The sequence below is a fragment of the Danaus plexippus genome, chromosome 14 (genome assembly GCF_018135715.1).
Source record: "Danaus plexippus chromosome 14, MEX_DaPlex, whole genome shotgun sequence".
Lineage (NCBI taxonomy): Eukaryota > Metazoa > Arthropoda > Insecta > Lepidoptera > Nymphalidae > Danaus > Danaus plexippus.
This window is the reverse complement of record NC_083546.1, coordinates 1,537,377-1,559,444: the sequence shown is the minus strand read 5'-3', so window position 1 is coordinate 1,559,444 and position 22,068 is coordinate 1,537,377. Positions and strand designations below refer to the sequence as shown.

The window sequence follows — 22,068 nt, the reverse complement described above, 5'->3', positions numbered from 1 at the left end:
TTAATAATTTATATATTATACCCGTTTCTATCCATCTGTGGTAGGAGAAATGACGTTGACAGATGTCAAATGAATTTTTTAATCTGGCTTGAGTCATTGAGTGTTAATGTCGCTGTTGAAGTAAAAAAAACACGTAACAGCGAGAGAGTTCAAATTTCCTTAAGATAACTGATACGTAAGCATTATGAAATCAACTGCGTGATTTTAGAATTAAAGTGTCCCCGAACAAACAACGAACAAAGGGAATCGAAGGAAAGAAATCCAATTTACAAATCTCCAATTTCCAAACATAAAAATTTCTTGTAATTCACAAAGGATGTGAAGAAAACAAGACAAAGAGACAATACTTTCACTAAATACACACATAATGTAAATGTTTTTAAGTTTTTGACCTGAAAACACTAAAACGGATCACGAGCATTTAATTTGTGTAGTGATAAATATTTTGTTTGATGTTATCTGAAGATTCATATTTGAATAATCGCATTAAAATTTTCATATTTATTCAACAGAGTGCGAATTAAATTAGTATTTACACATTATTTATGAGGTAATTTACTTAAGAGTCAGGTATTCGTTCTGTTATGTTCATGTTTATAAAACAAAAACTTTTTCCCCCAAAAACCGTTTCCTTCAGCATCTAAAAGGAGGGGCATGAATCGAAAAGAAAGTTAATTTGCAAGTGACAGTTGTCCGTCAAAAGTTTAAATAATTACTTAAAACCCGATCTTACAAACGCAAGTTTTAAGTATTCGGAACTTTTTTGTTGTTTATCTCGTTTTACTCACTTTTATTTTTATTATCTGTTTTAATTATTTATATTGATGTCATACTGAAATTATCTTAAGTTGAACTCCAATGTAATCATTTTTTATTTGCGGCTACATTTACCTAAGATTTCTTCTTGGCAACAGATTTGCATATAAAACATTTAAATATTAATACTATTTAATTTTAAAAACCCAAGCGCATATTTTTCATATTCTTTTAGATTTTGTCCTAAATACTTAGACGTGGGGTCCAAATTACAAAATGAGAGTTTAAGCCGGACGTTGCTATCGTAGTGATTAGACACAAAATAAAACTAAGATGAGATCGCAATGAGCTGAGATAGGCGCTGGAGATAAATAAGATTCTATTGAAATATGCTCTAAGATGTAATTATAAAAGTTGGATAATGAAATCCAAGATAGCTTGCAATGGGATAAAGAGATGAGTTTAATGTATGAAGAGGTTATAAAAATTAACATTTTATGTTCCCCGTCACTGATAACGTTAAGTAATGGCATATTAATGGCCTCAAATGTTCAAAAGCTAGAGATCGCAATGTCAAGAGTGAATTTAAAAACGCTATAAATATAATAAAAATTTTATCAAATGGATTAAAAACAATTATCGTTGTTTGAAAAAAGAACATCGGTTTTAAAAGCCTCTGTATATATATTTTTTGCTTTCAAATGAATGAACATATATTAAATTGTAGCCGACTCGGTTACGCACTGTTTATTTTACAATTATAATGTTGATGTGGATTGATTGACACTAGAAAGACCAGCTGTGAGCTGTTTATAGATTAGCTTAAAACCCACCGACACTTCGCACGGCTATATGTATTATTGAAGACGTAAATCTCATCGGTACTTATATGATATATATGATATTTTTTTTGCTATCACTTATGATGGCAATGCCTTCGGCGGCTGACATGGCCCTAAGAAAGGAAGATCTGTATTGTTTTGACTATAAAAGTGAATTCTATACACTTAAACTTTTTATTGGAGTCGGTTTCATAGATTTTGAGTAATTATTGATTAACAAAAATTACAATATCTTATTTATATTGTAAATGAGACTGATGATTTCTCGCAGTTCTTTCTAAACTTGCGTGAATACTCCAACCAAAGTTACATAATATATTGACAGCAATATTAGTTAAGTCTTAAATTGGTAAGTGACGGCTGAAAAATTACATTCACACTAATATTTGAGGGCTTTCAATTGATATCCTAAGTACGATGTAAGGTAACGATAACGTTAATTACATTAGACGTCACGTATTAAAGTATTAGTCAGATCACGATCAGAAAACGTTCCATAGATTTAATCGCGTCATTGGATATGCACAGAACAACTTGTTGCGTAACTACTTGAATTGAAGTAAGATTAAATTTTTAACAATTTCACCTTCGTTTTTCTTAAATTGAAGTAAATTATTTCGACTATACTAGTTGTAAATTTAGCATGTTGTAGTAAAGTCAGTGTTTATTCAGTTTTGTTTTTATGTATAATAAATTTCACGTCATATCTTTCCACCGAGAGACCTTGCAAGAATAGCAAATATTATCGAGGAATGTAGATACAATAACAATATAGTTAATATTACATTGGATATCAAATAGCAGACATTTTCATATTTTTCTTACTTTGCAACATCGCTTTTGTATTCACTACAAGTATAGATCACATTAAAGCAATCGAAGAAATGGGTTTTAAAAATTAACATCTAGGAACTATTTGTAAAATTATAATGCAGTAACCACTCGTACACCCAAATCTACAAACGCACAGACATTTATGAGATTATTCTAATATGTTATAGATATATATTAATATTTAAAATGTTTAGGTACCCACATCATAATAATGAAATTACATATTAATTTCATCGTGCAACACAATTTTGAATACATTCATCAGTAGCATAGCTTTGACACAACCGTATCTTTTAAAACAATTCTATTCGCGTACATTTTTTAAATTCCTATTTGTTCGTCAGAAAATACGTTTTTGAAATAGTTTTTAAGGAATAAATAACATTTTTAAACCACTATGAATTACTTTTTACTCGTCGCTCTGCTCCCGTTTCGGTGAACTGGCTGGGATAAAAAGTTACTCGTTTAAAAGTAGGTACTTATTGCAGACTATAACAAACATAAATTATTATATACATACATATATCCGGATGAGGAAACACGAACAAATTATTAAAAACATTAAATGAAAAATAACTGTTTATTAAAGTAACCAAATCTTTTTATAAGACAAATAGAAAAGTAAAAGTGACTTGTCTTTATTGTTGTTGTAAAATATGCTACAATTATGAAATCAATAGTATATAATATGGTAGTATTAGGCGTAGTAAATATTTGGATCACATAGTTGCAGTGTAAACGTAGAACGTTTTCAATATTTATATAGCGAGTGTGTTTCGTAAGCGAATATGCTCTCAGCATAATTATATTTTAAATAATATTAAATATTTTAATCAAATAATACATACACTATTTTAAATCAGTTATATAACCTATTATTCATAATTAAGTATACTTGAAATGTATGTGTCTGAAGGTCAACGCCTCGTCAGTTGATTTCATTGATTGGTAAGTCGTGATTAAGACTAAATATTTTATAAGTTTGTAAATGTACACTTATAATCAGAACGGATTGTTAGAAAAATTAAACGCGTATGCTGTTATTACCGCTTATTTGGTCATTATCTTTCAATTTATAAAAAAGAAATAATTTTCCTACTTTCTACACGGCTTGTTTTATTTGGACTGTCCAATATTTGTTTTTGTCAACCGTAACAGACGCTATTTATACATGTTTTAAGGTCATTTTCACTTTCGTTCATATCACTGTCGCGAACGGTCACGTACACTGTACAGGATAGCGGTTAGCTTCTCAAATATAAAGAGCATAGCGTCACATGAAATATTCATTTCATCCTTGAACTGACGATTAACTTGTATAAATTATTGTAAAAAACTTAAATTATAATTTGTCTTGAAATAAAAATCATAATCTACGGATTTAAAGTATATTATATCAGAACTAGGTCAGGTCAATGTAACTTTTTGTCAAATTTTATTACCTTACCGAAGTTCAATTTGTGCGACACATCAGAATAAGAAGAAGATATGCATTGTTTAGAATATCGTTATTCCCAATGAAAGTCGAGGTGAGCGACTGTTATGTTTTTATTGTATCTCATTTGCTTATAATGACAACGGAGAAAAAATTAAATGGAATTGATTTGAACAATTTTACGAGAGCGAAACACTTTGCAACTGCTTTCATCATTTTTATTTATTTAATGGTAACAGCCGTTCGTGTTAGTGTTTTGAATAAGATGTTCGTATTCTATATAAATGTAAGGTTTCTAAGAAATCAGTTAACATTAAGAACGTTGCTCATTAGACGGCGTCACAAAGCGGTTACCTTTAATAAGGTCTACGTTCTGGTTATGATATAATATTATCGGTAAATTTTATCGGTAGCTTCAGACGGTAACCTTTAAAATGAGTGTCAGATACTCGGTTTGTATAACAACATTGTAATGAATGTCTGCCTTCGGTTTTCTCGGAAAATAAATAGAATTTTAAATTATCGCTTTCTGATCAATTTAGTAGTTTCTACGAATTGGTTGAACGTAGAAACATACTTTTAAATGTTGTTATGTATTTAATCTATACTAGATTAGTAAGTACAAAATTATTAATTACCCAAGTTAATCACACTTTTGTTATCCTTAATAGCTGATAGACTGGGAATTTTTATAAAAATTACAACTGCCATATTAACTAATTGAGGTAAAGTTTTATTTAGTTGATACAGTGGTATTGATTTAAACATAAGAATTAATTTAAATTAAGAGTAACTCGCGTATTATTTAAGGAAAAAAATTTAAGATTATTATATTTGAAATGTAAAGAAAGTAATACTTATATATATATATATATATATATATATATATATATATATAAGTAAAAATGTTCTTTGTTTAATTAAGATTTAAAGAATTCAAATATTTAAATAAAGTTCTTTCTGTGACTAATTCTTTCAAAGTTTCCGAAATCTTTAATAAACCGGCTTATTTTAATGACACAATTCTTTCTAATTCTTTTGCTTTAAGAGTTTTATTTTTGTTTTTTACTTTTGAATAAGAAGAGTTTGATAGATACATTTGTTTCTTAAATTTCATTAATTTATTTTAGGACTTCGTAGATATATGTATTTGTCTAAAAAAAATATTATTTGGACTTATAGTTTCAAATAGTTACAAGTTTCAAATAGTTATAGAACATGTGAATACAATTTCTCGACTTTAGTTATCAACTGTCACTGGGATGGACCCGGCACCCGCGGCCACCACCGGCACCAGGAATCTATGGAATGCTTTGAAATTTTCGTCTCGTGTTTACATTTAACACTATGGCTTGTCAAATTCCCTCGTTTAGTACTTTTACTTTTATTCATAATAAGTAGTTTATACGCAAACACACATGATCTATGGATAAAAACTGACCAATCACATAGATCGATTGATTTATTTGAAAAAGTATTTAAGTTAATGCAGATTTTGCTTAAATATAGACCGCATAGTAATTAGCTTGTCTTCGAAGTTGAATTTGATATATTGACGCTATAAAATTTGACGCTAGCCGATTTATATTAAATAGATTTTGGGAGTGTCATTTCATATTAGAAAACGAGTGTTGAATTATCAGGTTTAAATTAATTTGATTGCGTCCAACGCAGGCTCTGTCAATGTTCTGGCTTCTGGCAAAATTATAATTAGCGCGTATCGTAAATATTTATTTATACACATAGCGTCGAGAATATTATAAAAAAACATACGAATTAAATATTTAAATCCATTAATAATTAATTCTATGACATGATCTTATCTATCACTTTTATTTAATGTATAAATATACCTAGTTCTACTTTGTATTGTAAAATTACATTGCGTTATAAGATCGAGTTTATCTTATAAAAGTGTTTGTATCGGAAAATTCTATATCAAAGTGATATTTCCAAGTTGAAGTGAATTGAAAATATTGGAGACGTTACGTAATGTGCCGCTGAATATTTTATTATGTGAACGAGTTTGATAACATGATATATAGGTATGCGTTTTAATATTTTTATAGCGATTTCTGTTTTTATAACAAATTTGGACAATTAATTGATGTGTTCATTTTTCGTTGAAGAACAGCTAGTAAGATTTTGTATAAATTGGAAACTTGCCTGATAAGAATTTAAGATATTTAAGTCGGTAAATTTTATTTGAATTTTATGATCCATAACTATTTGATGGTTAAGGAATTTATTATACATAATTGTTACTTAATACACATACATATATTATTTAAAAAAAGTAATTATACCATTCAAATTTCAAATAAATTAAAATAAAAGGAGAATATAATATAAGTTTACCTTTTCATAATACTGTAATGGAATTGAACTGTGCAACCAAATGGGACTCAATTCCGTTTCCAATATAAACCCTTACGACACAAAGGATACCGATGAGTTTCTGATTCACGAGGGATTGCGATGTGTTTTGTAACTATGTAAATATGATCACCGGATCCGTGAGTCCTTCAATGATTCACAACTTATTGGAATCTCCGGATGATTTAAGTGCTAGCTTATTTTGAAACGTGCGAAATATTCGATTTTATTTTTATAATATAGTTGCTGTTAGGAAGGGATTTAAAAACTGTGTGCTTACGACAAGTTCGTGTCATCAATTTACATATACATAGAACATTTCCAGTTTTTCATTCATAAGTCTTCTCACACGGGTAACACCTCGTATAAAGTGTAAAGCTTACTGGTTGAACTCATTCACAAATATGATTGGAAGGAGTGTTATTATACTTAATTTCCTTTAAGTATAGAATTTTTTTTTTTTTACATTTAAAAGTACAAGGTGTAGTTGAAGTATGTAATAATTTTAAAGACGCTAAATTTCAGCTGTCACTATTGTTTTTTTATCTAAGACTATGATTCCATTCAAGTGCTACTATAGAGCCACTTTAATTTCCAATTAATTTTATTTGAATCATAATTTTATCATTCACTAACTGTCTTTGCTTTTTACTGTGGTCTATAACTTTATTTCTTTCGTTAATCCGAAGTTACGTAGCCTTTTTTCCACAAGAGAGGCTGATATAAGATCATTACCCATTTTGTTGTCACAATACAAATCTATCTTATGGTATTCACATACGGTAGGCTGCCCAGATGTAGTTCAAGTACTTCCCACACCAATATGTAACTTTATATAATCATGTAATCGTAACCTTTACTCTCTGTCAAGTTAACGGTCGCTCGACCTTAATAAATATCATTGTGGTATCAAACATTAGTGCACTGAATTATTACTTAAGAAATGTCACTAACGAGGAATATAAAGAGGGAGGAATTTCTCTCTTCTTGGAATCGATAATGACTGTACATATTTCATATTTCTCTATTTCATGTCCGTTGTTTGTGTGGAACACAAATTGTAATTAACATTCTATGATATCATAACATAAAAAGCTATGAAAACCATTATATTATTTTGTCCGAATGCTAAATAATGTTGTTGTTTTAGTTAAAAAAATATTTATAATTGATAGTTAATCATGTAATAGTTGTAAGGAGCTCAACGCTTTCCAATACAATCAACAGAACCGGCCTAATGCGATCTCTTTCTGATAACTTAATAACGCAAGTCAGTGGACACAATGGTGACATTTCAATGGCAGATATATTGTAACGTTTCGCGCCCGACTTAATTGATTTTAGTGAAGAAATCCAGTTCTTATTTGTTCCTTTGTAGTTATATCAATTTAAATGCAAATTGTTTAATATTTGCTTCATCACTTAATCCTACTAGATAGAAACTCGGTTAATTATTGATGAGATCTTTGACGTGGGAGCAGGTTTGTTATACATATTGTTAATTAATATGTAAATATTTAATTTAATCTGATTCACTGGCGTCTGTTCATACAACATTTATTTTCAAATAAACCTTAGCATCTTTTAATTGTTTGACTTATTGTGTTAATGTTCGTTGTAAATATATGTTATGAATGTATAAATCATTAAAAATTATATCGATTATAAGAGGAAATTAAATATTTAATCATTATTTTAACATACAATATATATTTACGTGCAGTTTGTTGTATAGTGTGAAACGGCTTAAGAAATTAATAACTGTGGGACGTCTTAATGTCAGGCTGCTTCTAGATTGACAAGTTGATGGAACTAGACGGATTACTTACTAACTTAATGATATGTTGAGTTTAAATTGATTCTTGTTTCTTGAGGTTGTCTTTTACTTAATGGCGTATAATGGTTACTAGGAATTTGCGACAACATGACCTTCCTTGTATCGTAATACATATATGTAAGAATAAATTTTGAATATTCACATATTGGTGATTTATTAAGAATTAGGATTCTGTTTGGAAATAGTGTACACGCTGCATAAATTGAAATACATGCTGTCTGATAGTCCTCTAGCGTTTGCGGATTTTATGTCTTCAATAAAAGTAGTAGTCTCTGTCGTTTTTATAAGTAATTTTACTATAAATTTTCACACAAACGTTTCTTGTTATTTCAAAGCATAATGTAGTTCATCCTTACAAACTTCTTTATAACATTTATATTAAAATATCACTTAACAGATATAATTCATTAATATTTGTTTTCGTTTCCTTTATCTTTTCATTTTCTTATACTGGGTGATATTTTATTAAAGAACGCTTTAGTTTTTCTTAACAATAAATCGTTTTGGTAACATCTGGTTGTTGTTGGTTTGTTCCTAAGTCATTTGATACATAACGAAGATTCTGTTGTATCCTTTTAAGTATATTCTTTCCTATATTTATATAGTATTAGCACTTAACGGAACAATTAGAAAGCTATACGTTTCTTATTGTTTGTTTACCTCTTGAGCCAGCTTGTATTGAGGGTCGAGTGTCTCAAGCCTCCGTTAATAGTTGAAACTAGCTTTCAATTGTTGTCACAAAGTGTTATAAAGGCTATGCATAAATCATCAAATTAATTGATAGTAATACTAAAAAATGTACAGCCGTTCTAAAATTTATGTTCGATAAAAAATATGGCAGACACATATAAAAAATAGATTGTCTATGTCTTAATAAGGTATGTGTTAATAGCAAGAGCTGTTAAAAACAGTTAATCGGTAACTCCAAGAGATAATTCAGTCGTATTCATGAGTTATGATAATCAGAGCCAACAATTATAGAAATATATACGTAAAAACTTATAGAAATACAATATACGTAAAAAAAAATTCGCAAAAAAAAACCTTTTTCCCTTTATCGTTTAAACCTGCAAACAGTTATTGAGTTATTATAGTAAGTTATATTTAGTGATTTTGAACGTGAAGGTAAAATTGCAAAACATCCGTCAAAGTAACAAATATGCTTATCATTCCAGCTTTATCATTACGATGTATTTGATTGTACGCCATAAGCCAGTTTTAGATTTAATGATTAATATATTGTATTATTTACTGCTATTGTTTCTATAAATTAGGTAATGACGAGTGAGAATAGTTTACCTAAATAAAATGATTTTAATAGCTAAACGAGATTATTTAATTATCTCAATTAATATAGTAATTTTGTAAATGACTTATTTGGTATAAAAACGTAAATAGTTATTTCTCATATTTTCTTGTGACATAACAAGCATAATCATCGTGTAGACAAAGCTGTTGGGAAAGTAAGTAAATGTGCCGTACGACTGGCATAGCGGCTTCCTTGCTTACAGTATAAGCGAAATTATATGCTAACTATTAGTCATTTAAATAATAGTTTCTTAAAAATCGTATCTATACACGTATTCATATACCTAACCAACTTATAATGAGACTAATCGAAGGCTCTCGCGAGTTTTATTAATTTAAATGAAACTATATTTGTCTGATACTCTTCAGCAACCGAAACGTCGGAAGTATGTAGTTGTAACAAAAAATAAATCAAGCGTAGTATATACCAAAAATATTAGTTTCACGTAACAAAATTAACAATACCATTATCTTGTAATGACACTATAAAAGTGTATTTAATATTAAACTATATATTGTATAAAAAACATGATACGTGTTTAAATTAAATAATAGTAGCAGTACTATCCTTTATTTACAATAAAAGCCTTCGTTATTATTCATGTATTAGTTGACATTAAATTTGTATATATAATTTAACGCAGCGGTCGTTTTGATAGCTCGGTCGTGTGTATATCACTGGCATCTGACGAGTAGCGTATCTGATAAGGTACGAGCCGAGGTACCACGTTACTGTGCTCAGAGATTACAATCTCCATTTCATGGTAAAGTGCCAAATGGTTTGTTTTATTTGCCATCTCGTTTTGAGCTCTTACGATTTATTGCTCATGTATCGCCCTCGGGTTTTACTTGAACTTAAAAAATCCATACAGAAATCTATATCAATAAGTCATGGTTTACATTAAAATACATCAATATAAAGTATAATATAGTATAATGTTATAGTAAAACTCTTATTCGATTCATATTTCAATACCTTATAGCGAATTTGAATCAACACGAACGATATAACTTTTTACGAGCGATACACGCCGATGCGATTCAATTCTTGAAAGCGAGTAAACCTTCAATGCATAATATATAATGTTAGTGGAGGCTTATTTACGACTGCATATTTTATCATTAGAAAAGCAAACTGTTATCTCTGACGCGCCGGACCGTATTTTGTTAGCATTGAAATAGAGGTTCTCGTAAAATACAAATCGAAGCCATTCAAATTTTTGCCTTAATATTTTTCTATTGTATTACTTTCACGATGTCACATTCTATTTCTGTGAAAGCTTCAGTTTGTCACGAATTTTTTTATGGTGTAATTGAAATAGTTTTAGAATTTTCACGATTCTTCACGAGCTTTCACGACCGACGACCATTTTCATGGATTTAACTTCAACGATAGAATATAGTTCATAACTATTATAAACAACGGATCACTAACTGTATGAAAATGTACAGTCGACTTTTAAGTCAACGAAACCTTCCATTATCTCGGTGTTATCGTTGTGAAGGAAAGGGAACCATAAAGAAAACTGTTCCGTGTAATTATATATTGTTATATATTTGTAAATGTTTCTATTAGTGAGGTTTTTGGGTGTTTTTATTTAAAAAAAATTAAGGGAATTCTTTACACTATTTGATAATTGAATATTAATTAAATAATGGACAGCAAGAAGAAATATCACGCGGTTGTCAATTAAATAAAAAATGTTTAAGCGGTAAATTAACAAGCAAAATTTTAAGCAATATTGTTTGTGTTAGTTATTTCCTATAACTGTCGGAACTATTCAAAATGTATTTCCTATTCACAATATGTATGCATTACAACAATTTGTTGGCAAACGAAGTGGGCCTTTGAGAATCTAGAGCGCTCTAAATCCGATCAACGTTCAATCCGATTTAATTTTTAGGGTTCCAAATGATTGAAGAATTTACCATAGTGTCAAATAATTAGTTTTATATAAATTATTATAAAAATATATGATTTAATACGAAAAAGTGAATGTTTTTAATGTTATACAAAAATATACACATGAATTATCACGTATGTTAATATAAAAAATTATTTAAGAAAATGACACGGAACCTTAGTTTAGCATCTGTCGTGTTAAATCGATTTAATTTTCATTAGGGGACGTTGTTTCATCGGCTAAACCATATTCTTAAATCAATGCATCCAATTTTGACTCCTAAAATCTTCAATTCAAATCCTAAATTACTTTAAAACAAATAAAACTGGAGCCACCGTACCTCGTTATATACGATTGGTCTGCTTAAATCGATTTCAAGATGCAATAAAACGTTTAACGAACATTATAATAAATTTAACGGTAAATCATTTTATCTTCGGCGTAAGAAAAAAGCTGTTTAACTTTATTGGTATTAAATATTGTAAAAGAAATAATATAGATTTTCATTACATCACATTTCTAATCAAGATAATACAAGTTTTATTGCCATTAGTTTAAAGTATTTTTTCCATTAAATCGAAAGTGTATTTCGAATAAAGACAAGGAAAAGTATCGTGAATTTAAGGTAAAATGACCATAAACAAATGCCTTCTATTAAATGGGCGATGGTCTCTGAGGTTCTTCAAAAGGTGAATAGTGTCACGTGCATATTTCTAACATAAAATTGTTTACGCTTTGTCCCATTTAAGCCTTCCAAGCTACGTATTTTATTAGAACAATATTGCAAGGTCATAATAAAATTATTATTTGCTTAACAGATATCAGGATAATTTTTGTTGAGGCTTTAATTAACTATATTGGACGTGAAGTGATTTTAGGTGACCGTAATTTCGCGAGCGGAGGCGTTTAACGATGTCATTTTGATTCAACTTTATAAGTGAATGTTACTAAATATGACACACAATACATCTGATCCAACGTTTGTCATAATAGAATGGCACGTGGTTTTATATTTAACGATTCTTAGTGTTCAACAAATTGATATCTAAGCGGATATTACGTGCATTACAATCATTGTCTGATAATATATGTTTAAAATATATAATTTTGAAACTTTATATTAATATTTTGTTAGCGATCCTGCTCTTAAGATCGTGTCGTATCACTCACTGATCGTTGGGTGTAAAATCTTTCTCTGTCTCTGTCTAAGTCATTGTCTAAGCGTTGTATACAAACTGACACACTGACATTAGCGAGATAAGTTCATGTTAACATATAATTATATTATAACTGTTATCTATAAGAATGAACGAATTAAAACTCGCATATTCACGCATGTCTGCATTTTTATCCCGTAAACATTACCCATGACAGAATTATTTATTTGAGATGATTTTGAGATTTGTTTTCTTCTTAGAAATTGTGAAATGACGACTCTTATTACATTTTAATTTTTTTTTGTAATAAAGAACATTAACGATAAGTTAGTGTAGTGTTTCCTGAATATTTATATCAATTAATAGCAATCCCAAAACAATTGTTATAAAAAAATTTACATATGCAAAAACTATTTATTTATATAACATTTTATTTGTCTGAATAAATAAGTATAATGAGATCAAGATTATAAAAAAAACTATTTTAAAAATAGCACAATACAAAATGTTTTATTTTGTTCGTTAAAATTTTATACTGATTTAAGATTTAAAAAAAATCATGATTATTATTGGGATCTCACACAAGGCTTATAAAATAGGATTTTAGAAAACAAGGTCAGAGCAAGAGTTTGAAGTTAATAGTTAACTTAATACTTACTTATAGTTCATATAAATATAAGAAAATAAACACATTGATAGCAGATATATAATTTTCCAATTTATTTAATTAAACTTAATGGAACTTAGAGGAAAGTTTACTTGAACAATAAAATTATTTATAAAAACAATTCAAAATCATTGAGATAAAAATATAAAATAGTAATAAAAGCTAAAGCTCTTCGTTACGAAAATTTGCTTTCATAATTAACTCGTGAGATTCGGCAACTGAATAATATAATTTTTGCTAATTTGCATATTAGCTTCGCATAATATTTTTAATTAATTGAATTTATCAATTAACATATATAGTGGTTTCGATCTTGTATATATATTTTTAATAGGATATACTTTTCATTAATTGCAAAAAAAATATATATTTAAGAAAAGTCTCATCTGTTAAAAAAATAACCTTTTGTTTTCGGTAACAAACACAAGAAATTTAAAGTTCCTAAAATGTGAAATTTAAATTTAATAATATTTATTATATAATAAACTAAATGTCATTGTAATTGCGATAGTTCGTGTTGTTGGCATTGTTAAATATTTGAACGAAGTAAGCTGTTAAAATTAAATTTTTAACAACAACAAAATAAAAATAAATAATTCCTTTGTACATCATTTTAATGCGCTAACTGTACGTACTGGTGGCAAAAAAACATTATATCTAATGAAGTTTTGTTGTATGCACGGCGTTATATATAATGTGATTATGAATGACATGTAAATGCTAACACGGAACATGCTAGAATAAGTTTAATATTGTATCAAAGAAATCATAAGGATTTATGACGATAGTGGATTTTCCCTAAACTGGGATTTTGCGTATCGATAAGATATGGAAGGGGAGAATAGTTCGATCCCATCGATAAACGATATATTCCGTACAATGATGAATATATTTACGCCCTGCTTTACTGCTTATTGCTTTATATAAATTTATATAAACTAATATACATCGATATATTCTAAGTAGAAGCATTATTTCCATGACAATATATTATTGCACATTCCTTTATATGTCGTTCGAAAATATATCAAAATTACTTCGTACAAGATTTCACACCTCGGTGTTTTTTTCGCATTTATTTTGACAAAAAGTATGCTTATACACAATAGTTCTGATTTTTTAGATACAGAATGATATTTCAATATGTTTTAATAGTTTTTGAGTGAAAAAGTAATAAACAAACATACAATTGGTTTCTACAAAAGAGTTTCATTATAAAGTTTAGAGTAAACAAACAATAAATTGTTCAGGAGGTGAAAAATTAAAATTTAATTTAGTTCGGTTTATTTGTAACAATTTTTTTTTTAATAAGGATTGTTGTTTTTGTGATAAAAAGATCTTGTTGGTATATTGACTATTCATTACACACTAAATAATGGAAAGTATAAACACTTGAGTCATGTATCAGTTATATTTGTAGAATTATGTCTAAAATAAGAGAGACGAAGCAAGGATCTGTTAATATTATCCTAACGTAAACAGAATTTGCTTACAATAAAACTGTTTATAGGAAATACATACGTAATAAATACAAATAAACTGTGATCATAAACACGCGAACGAATACATAAATATTGAGCTGATATATTCCATTTCAGATTTATTTCTTCTGTATCAAAACGCCAACATCCGCTTAGACCAGACCAGACTAGACTATACTAGACTGTATTCAGCAATTTTTGTATTGAATTGAGATATTTCGTAAATTTCTTCTAAATAGCATTAGATTTTAAAACTTTAATCAACGTCATTGTGACTCTAACTTTCCGTTTAACGAATTAATATATTTATTTATGTAGTTTTAAGTATTATACGATCCATAAATTTACAACAAGTAGTAGTTTGATGTCCTACCATGTAATAAGCGGGATATAATTTGACTTTAAGAATAATAAATAAAAACAATACTAATAATTTTGTTTTTGCTATGTTATGTAACAAAATAAATGTGTTCACAGTTTGCCATCATTTCATAGATCGAAGAGTGAATAATTTTAGTTTAAAATTTTAGAATTTTAAAATTTTTGCTGTCAAGTTTCTTGACATTATGCATATCTAAAACAAACTCAAATTTTCATCAAAATGAGTTGAATAATTTTATACAAAATTAAATTCAAATACGTAATACGTTCAAAATCTTCCATTTACTTGATATTTGTAATATAAATCATAACCCAAAACTTCCTAAACATGTTTAAGATGACTCAAAGTACAATAAAACAAATCTTAAGTAATGTGGAAACAAAGAACAAAGGCACGTTGCTTAATTTCAACGTTAGCGTTACTCGGAGTAATTTACATTTTATGTGAGATACATTATACAACGACAAAACTTTCATCGCGTTTTAATATTTATTACACAATGTATAATTCCTTTTATTTATAATCAGCAATCAATATACATATATATATATACATAGATTGAGAACAAATTAATAGTTTATATAACAAACATGTCAGCAATATTTCTTAATACCACTAATAAAAATAGTCACTTATTTTTCATACATTACTAGCTATCCGAATTAAAGTTGTATGATATATCCATTTAATTTTTGTAATCACGAACAAAACAAACCAAGGCCGAACTAATTTGCCAAACCTTATACATACCTTCATAATAATGCCACTCAAAGAGAAATTATATCTACCCTCACAATATTTTTTAATGAAATACATCTAAACAAAATATATATATATATATTCATTTTATTTCTGTTTGTAAAATATAACTAAACAAAAAAAATATTCATTTTATTTCTGTTCAATGCAGCAGCTTTATATCAAGTTTGTTAGTTAATTATAAAGTTAACATTTTAATAAATGGTAAATATTAAAACTTTAGGTCATGTTGGAACTAGATGGCGCTAACATTAATTAATTATACATATCATGATTTTCTTAAGAGGTCATATTGAGAAAAAATGAGCGCTTATACTGGGAAACTTCGTTTTAAAAAGTAGGTTAAAAGTCGATTTTAGAAAATATTTATTAATTATGTTCCATATTAAACATGGATAACTATTTCTTAAATCTCCAAAAAAGGTTCCAAGCACTAATAAAATTACGTATTTTATTAAAGAAATAATAGAATATGTAGCCGAACTATTTTGTTTTGCTGTTTTATGTGTAATATTTTTTAATGATATTGAAATTCTGAGTAAGTTTAGAAATAAATACATCATTTGAAACGTTTTAAAACTTATATATATGAATATTATTAACATTTTTCTAATAAACTTTCGTTCGATCTATATGCCATCATTTTTCTTCATAAATGTACGTTAAATCCAAAGTTTCCGTCACACATAAAGTTTATCTCAAATGTATACAAACCTACTGACATTATTTGGTTTATATACAACTTGTTTGTATAGAAATGGTTTATTATTGCGAGTTTAAATGTGTTTATATGCATTTTCATGAAATCGTTGGCAATATCTTCTATGCTCAAATAGAATTTTAATTTTAGTGTAGCAATTAAATTGTAATGTTATTTAACAATCACTAATAAAAATAATTGATAGTCAGTCTATTGCTTCAAGTCTATATACATATATTTAAAAATCTTCAATCAACATAAATTTGTTTAATATTAAACAGAGACGACAAATATAAGAAGAGAAAATACTAAACAATTAATTCTAAAAATATGCTTTTACTAAACATAGTACTTAGTAAGATTAACTTTCTAATAATAAAATTCTGTAGAAAACGTTTTACGTAAAATGGATCATAATCTTCGTCGGGAAATTTAAATTTATCTGTGATTATTAAACACAAAAGAAGACTTTAAAATTTATGTACTTAATGTTATTCACAATACTATCACTGTGCTATAAATTAACATCATAGGAATTTCAAATCTTCAAAACAGTTTATTCGTTAACAACTACGTGCCAACAAACACTTCAGTTGTTGCATATTATTAATTATTTAATGTGTGCTACCTATAACATTGTATTAAATAGAATTAACAAGCACTTGACATCTTTCAAATAGCTGCAAAGTCGTATTGGTTATTAAGAGAGACGAGGAGATGAAAAAATCTGTACAAAGCCTGTACACGGTCTATTAAATCTATATCTGGTTGCAACCGTACTATATGAAGCTAAAATTACAAATGCCTCCGGTGAAAGGTTTACAGAGGCAACTTTTTTAAAGTTGGTAATTACAAAGAGAAGTGGAAAAACCTGAATGATATAAATGGGTTGAATAGAACGCAGTCCCATTTCCAATTAGGAACAGATTGAGAAAATGTGCAACTTTTAACGTGAATGAAAAATTTGACTTTGAATACGCATTTATTTGGTAGACTTAATATATTCATGTAATTAAATTATATAAACTAATAGATAATATTCATTCGTTAAATACAATTTAATTTGTAAACAACTTTAGATGGAATCTGGAAAAAATAAAAAAAAAATAATGTTTTTATATGGAATATATATAACAGTTTATAATCTATAAAGACACGTGCAGGTAAAAAACCTTGCAAGTCATGTTTTTCTAAAAGTGCAGTTTGTTAGTAGGGCACACACAGACATTGGGAAAGCGCAGATAACTCGTCACTCACTCGTCTTAGAAAGTGAGGTCTTGTCAAAATATTATGACGAATCTCAAGAAAGTCGCATGTTCTGTGCTATTTGTCTTCGTTGAAACAAATACGAGTATATTTTCAAGTTTGATATATAGCTATCAGGTTTCTTAATAAATCACATCGTAGTTATGAGAGTATCGTAGATATGATAAATTCTTTAACGCCGAAGGTTTTTAATATCAAGGCCTCATTCCTCATTATTAAGATCTATGTTTAAGTGTAGGAATATATTTTTTATTTTAACTCTTTTCTCAGCTAGATTGAAATGGTTATGCGAGGCACTATTGCATCATTTATTCTAGAGTTAAAACCGCGTTAGCTCTTTAACATACAGATTAAAACTGTTACTTCCGTTTTAACATCATCCATTAAAATAACATCAAAAACTTTTAAATACACAAAATACAGTTGACTTTTTGAGCAGAAATTAAATTGTAGAAGCAAGTTGTGAGATTGTTCGAATTTAGAAGTGGCAAAAGTTTTGCTTCATTTCACTTCGTGTTCCGGATAACAAGGCTTTAGAGATTTTGAACTTTCGTGATGAAATTTTCTCAAACACACTTTTCTCAACACATGTATATGAGTGTAAATTTAAAAATATTATACGGATATGGTTAAATAGTATTTAACAACCTTTCACGCATATGGAGTTGGGTTTACATAGAAAAATCGAAGTTAACTAAGCAATACTTCCTCTAAATTTTGCATCAAAACCAAAATAAAACAATTACCTTACAAATTAAAGACTTTTAATTGATACAGAAGATACATTCTTGCTTGCTTGATATATTTATAAAAATATATAAAATAATACCGGTTTGTATGAAACACAATTCCCGAAGCCGTTTTGTTTGACGAAAAACAATTTCCTGCCGGTTCCACTGAAACGTCATTTTCAATCATGTCAACGGGAAAATAGAGTTCGAAAAGTTTAACAGAAAAGTTCTGTTGATTTCCTATTTTTCCTTTGACGTTTTACAAACGCTAGTTTTTTTTTGGTACATATGTATTTGATTCTTCAAATCAAATCTCGACAGCCGTAATCCACTGCAACTGTAGTGTCAGTTACTCAATATTTTACATTTTCACCCATTGCGACCTAGTTTTATGAAATAAATCCCTTATCAGTAGGTAGCACGTAAACAAGCGATTTCTAGTTCAGCTTATCAACGAACTAATAGCCCGCTTGTATTGTAAGTGGGACGGCAAATCTTGCTTGAATAACGAATAAATCTAAAAGATTTACAGACCGAAGACAGAACGGTGTGTTAAATGCGAGATTATCTTTTATTTTCCTATGTATGTATAAATGTTTGTAGGCTATGAATCCTATTCAAATAACCTTATAAAATTATAGGACCTAGAAAGATATTAAATAGGCATTACATTTTTAATTAAGTAATACTGTAAACAACACAAATTTACCTTGTACTAGTTTTGAATATATAACATTTTTATGAGGATTTTATTATGAGACAAGTGTTTCCAAAATGAAGAAAACACATCGAAGATAAGATATTAAAATAAAATATGAACAGGAATATAATACTTTATTTTGATATCAAATACATAAATATGATAAGAACTTTTTGCGTGATTTATTACCAAGCGTACTCACATACAGGTATTGACAGTTAAGTGATAATAAAATTAGTAGAATATATCTTTATTAATATCGTTTAATATTTTCATAAAAGCTTTACATATACATTGAATAGACGTGAATTCAAATGCAATGATAATTAAAATAAGCTATCATATATATTTCAAACTGCTTCTGTATTTTCTGTAAGAGATGTTAAGTGACTATTAAATGAGAGAGAAAGTGTATTATATACGGTGTTTCTAATATGCAAACTTGTACCGTTTCTTTAATTAAATTGTTAAGAAAACAACGCCCACTGTTTAATAGTCTCGGGTGCAGCGGAGCGTTTAATGATATATAGAATAGATTAAAACTACTTTTGCTTTTCGATAGTCGACATTTATTATTGTTATCGTGATTTTGTTAGGTATTTTACATCATGTATGTTTCTTTCAGGTGTGGTTGTGATGTCATGGTGGTGGTCACTAGCGCTGCTAGCGCTGTCCGCGCCCGCCCGCGCCACGCCCCGGGCCGGCTCTGGTGAGCTCTTTTACAGTAAGCATTCTTCATCACTGTTTCCATTTCCAAACACAAAATACGCTGAAGTCTTTCTGGAGTGCCTATCGTTTACTATTTGGTAATATTTTCCAGTTAAAAACATATATTTCGATACACCGTACACTTGATATTAATGTCTGTAAGTATTACTTGGTACTTTTTATTATTTTGTGACATAAACCTCATTCTACATCGCTTTTATTTCGATGCACAATGTTCAATGTTCTTGACACTGATTCCTCAAGTCTGTTTATAGCATACTGTCCGATATTAAAAGTAAGCAATACTATTTATTTTTTTTTCTATTTAGAGAAAAACCTACTGATGTGACAGATTATTGAAGAAATTTTTGATTTTTTTTCATAAAAAGAAATCTCGTTTAATTACTGTATCTTATAAATAAATTGCTTGATAAACGTCATTTTTCTCTTATTCTACGGCGTATGTGCTACTGACACTATCTCGGGGTGTTATAAAGTTAGACAGTCTCGTTAAGTAATTTTATAGTAAGCAGTCTCACGACATCACTTTCATTTCTTTATCACCGCATGTTAAAGGTACTCAGTGTCCCGTAAATCTTACCTACAAAGTGTTTTATGTTAAGACGTATTACTAAATTAGTTTTTTACTGTGCCACGGACATTTATTATAACAAATATAAATTAGCTTAAAGGAATATTTACAGCTTAAAGAGCGTACATTAATAAATAATTTTATTCGAAAATAAAAAGTTTTTTTTTTCAAGTAAACTTTAATCAAATATAATATCGATCAATTTTGAAGTTTTCCGTTATAATTCTCTTTTCAGGACCGCGACCGTAAATTGAACAAATACCTCAAAACTTCTAACTAAAGTGCAAGTTTAAGGCAACGTATTTTTTTATACTATTAGATTCAAATGTTATATGTTATAGGCTTTAATTAAACGTAAGTATTGATAGTTCCTTTAGATTTATATATCGTTTATATTGTAGCAGTTCAATTTGTTTATTGGTTTATATTTTGTATGGCACTGAAGTGCTTTGATATATTTTGTGAAAGTAATTGACATGAGAGGCGTTGATAGATCGATTATTCGAAGCGAAAGTTGAGTTATCCGAGTTTTGTGTGTCTCAAAATAGACATTTATATCCAGCGTGGTTTAAAAACGCTCTGTCAATTTTATATTTCAAAAAAAAAAAGGAATGTTATGTATAACATATCAAAAAATATTGCTGTGGCTGAAAAGATAAAAATGTCACGTAACTCATTGCGTCCCCGTTTTTTATATAAAAACGCTACGTCCTGCTGCTTTCTTTGAATAATTTATCACATTAAACGCATGCGTGTGTATATCAAGCATACAAACATTTTTGCTTGAAATTTACATAAATAAGCATCTTTTCATATTTTTGTTTTATTCCAATCAATATAAATTTCAGGTTTATGGCATTCATTATCATGAATTTATCATGAATTTACAAAACAGGTATCCCTGTTTTGTACTATCAATACATTTAGCGGCTTCGTAGTAAGTTTCACTCAAGTCATAAATGGTATATCAAGTTTACAGGTAATATTTAATATTTAGAAATTAAATCATACAGGTTTAATGTAAATTAATGAATTTTCACCTTCCCTCTGATCACTTTTACTTGTAATTGCAATGACACAAATATTGCATTATTCTTTATCTGTGTTCATAAAAAAAACTATTTGCAAATAAAAGCATAAAAGTGATTTATGGATAGTAACAATGTTGTTCAATATTACCCCTTACATTTCGTACCGATACATTACCCATAAACTCTGTTTATATGGGGTTGTTTATAACTCAAAGCGATCCCGCTACAGCTTTAAAGAATTTGATAGCCTTTCAACACTTCGGATTGAATTGAATTCTGGCAGCGATTGCGGTGAGTTGAAAATACATCGGTCTCCTTTAAAATGAGCAAAACTATTTACAAAATACAATTTCTAGTATAAAAGCGAGTTATTTAATATAGAATCTTATTTTTTTTATACCCCTTAATTTATACTGATTAAAATTGTCAATGTTACTCCCGAAGGGACAAAGAAAGGACATATCAAATTAAATAACAAAGTACCTTAGAAAGTAAATTATGCGAATAATTATACTAAGACATAATTGAATCACAGAAAATGTATTTAGATTTTCTGCACACCTGAACAAACAAATTTTGCTCTTTTCTAATAACCCTTCAAG

The 22,068-nt window shown here is 28.5% G+C and overlaps 1 protein-coding gene across 2 annotated transcripts in view; it reads left to right on the top strand.

Annotated features, from left to right (window-relative positions):
* Nucleotides 1–22,068, top strand: part of LOC116769832 (serine proteinase stubble) — a 52,026-nt gene that overhangs the window by 7,698 nt on the left and 22,260 nt on the right. The window contains exon 3 of one of the 2 annotated variants that reach the window (XM_032661027.2): nucleotides 19,761–19,844. In XM_032661027.2, the coding sequence (XP_032516918.2) occupies nucleotides 19,761–19,844 (84 nt within the window). Of the gene's footprint in view, nucleotides 1–19,760; nucleotides 19,860–22,068 lie in introns of both variants that reach the window. The other variant, XM_032661026.2, reaches the window with a different exon arrangement.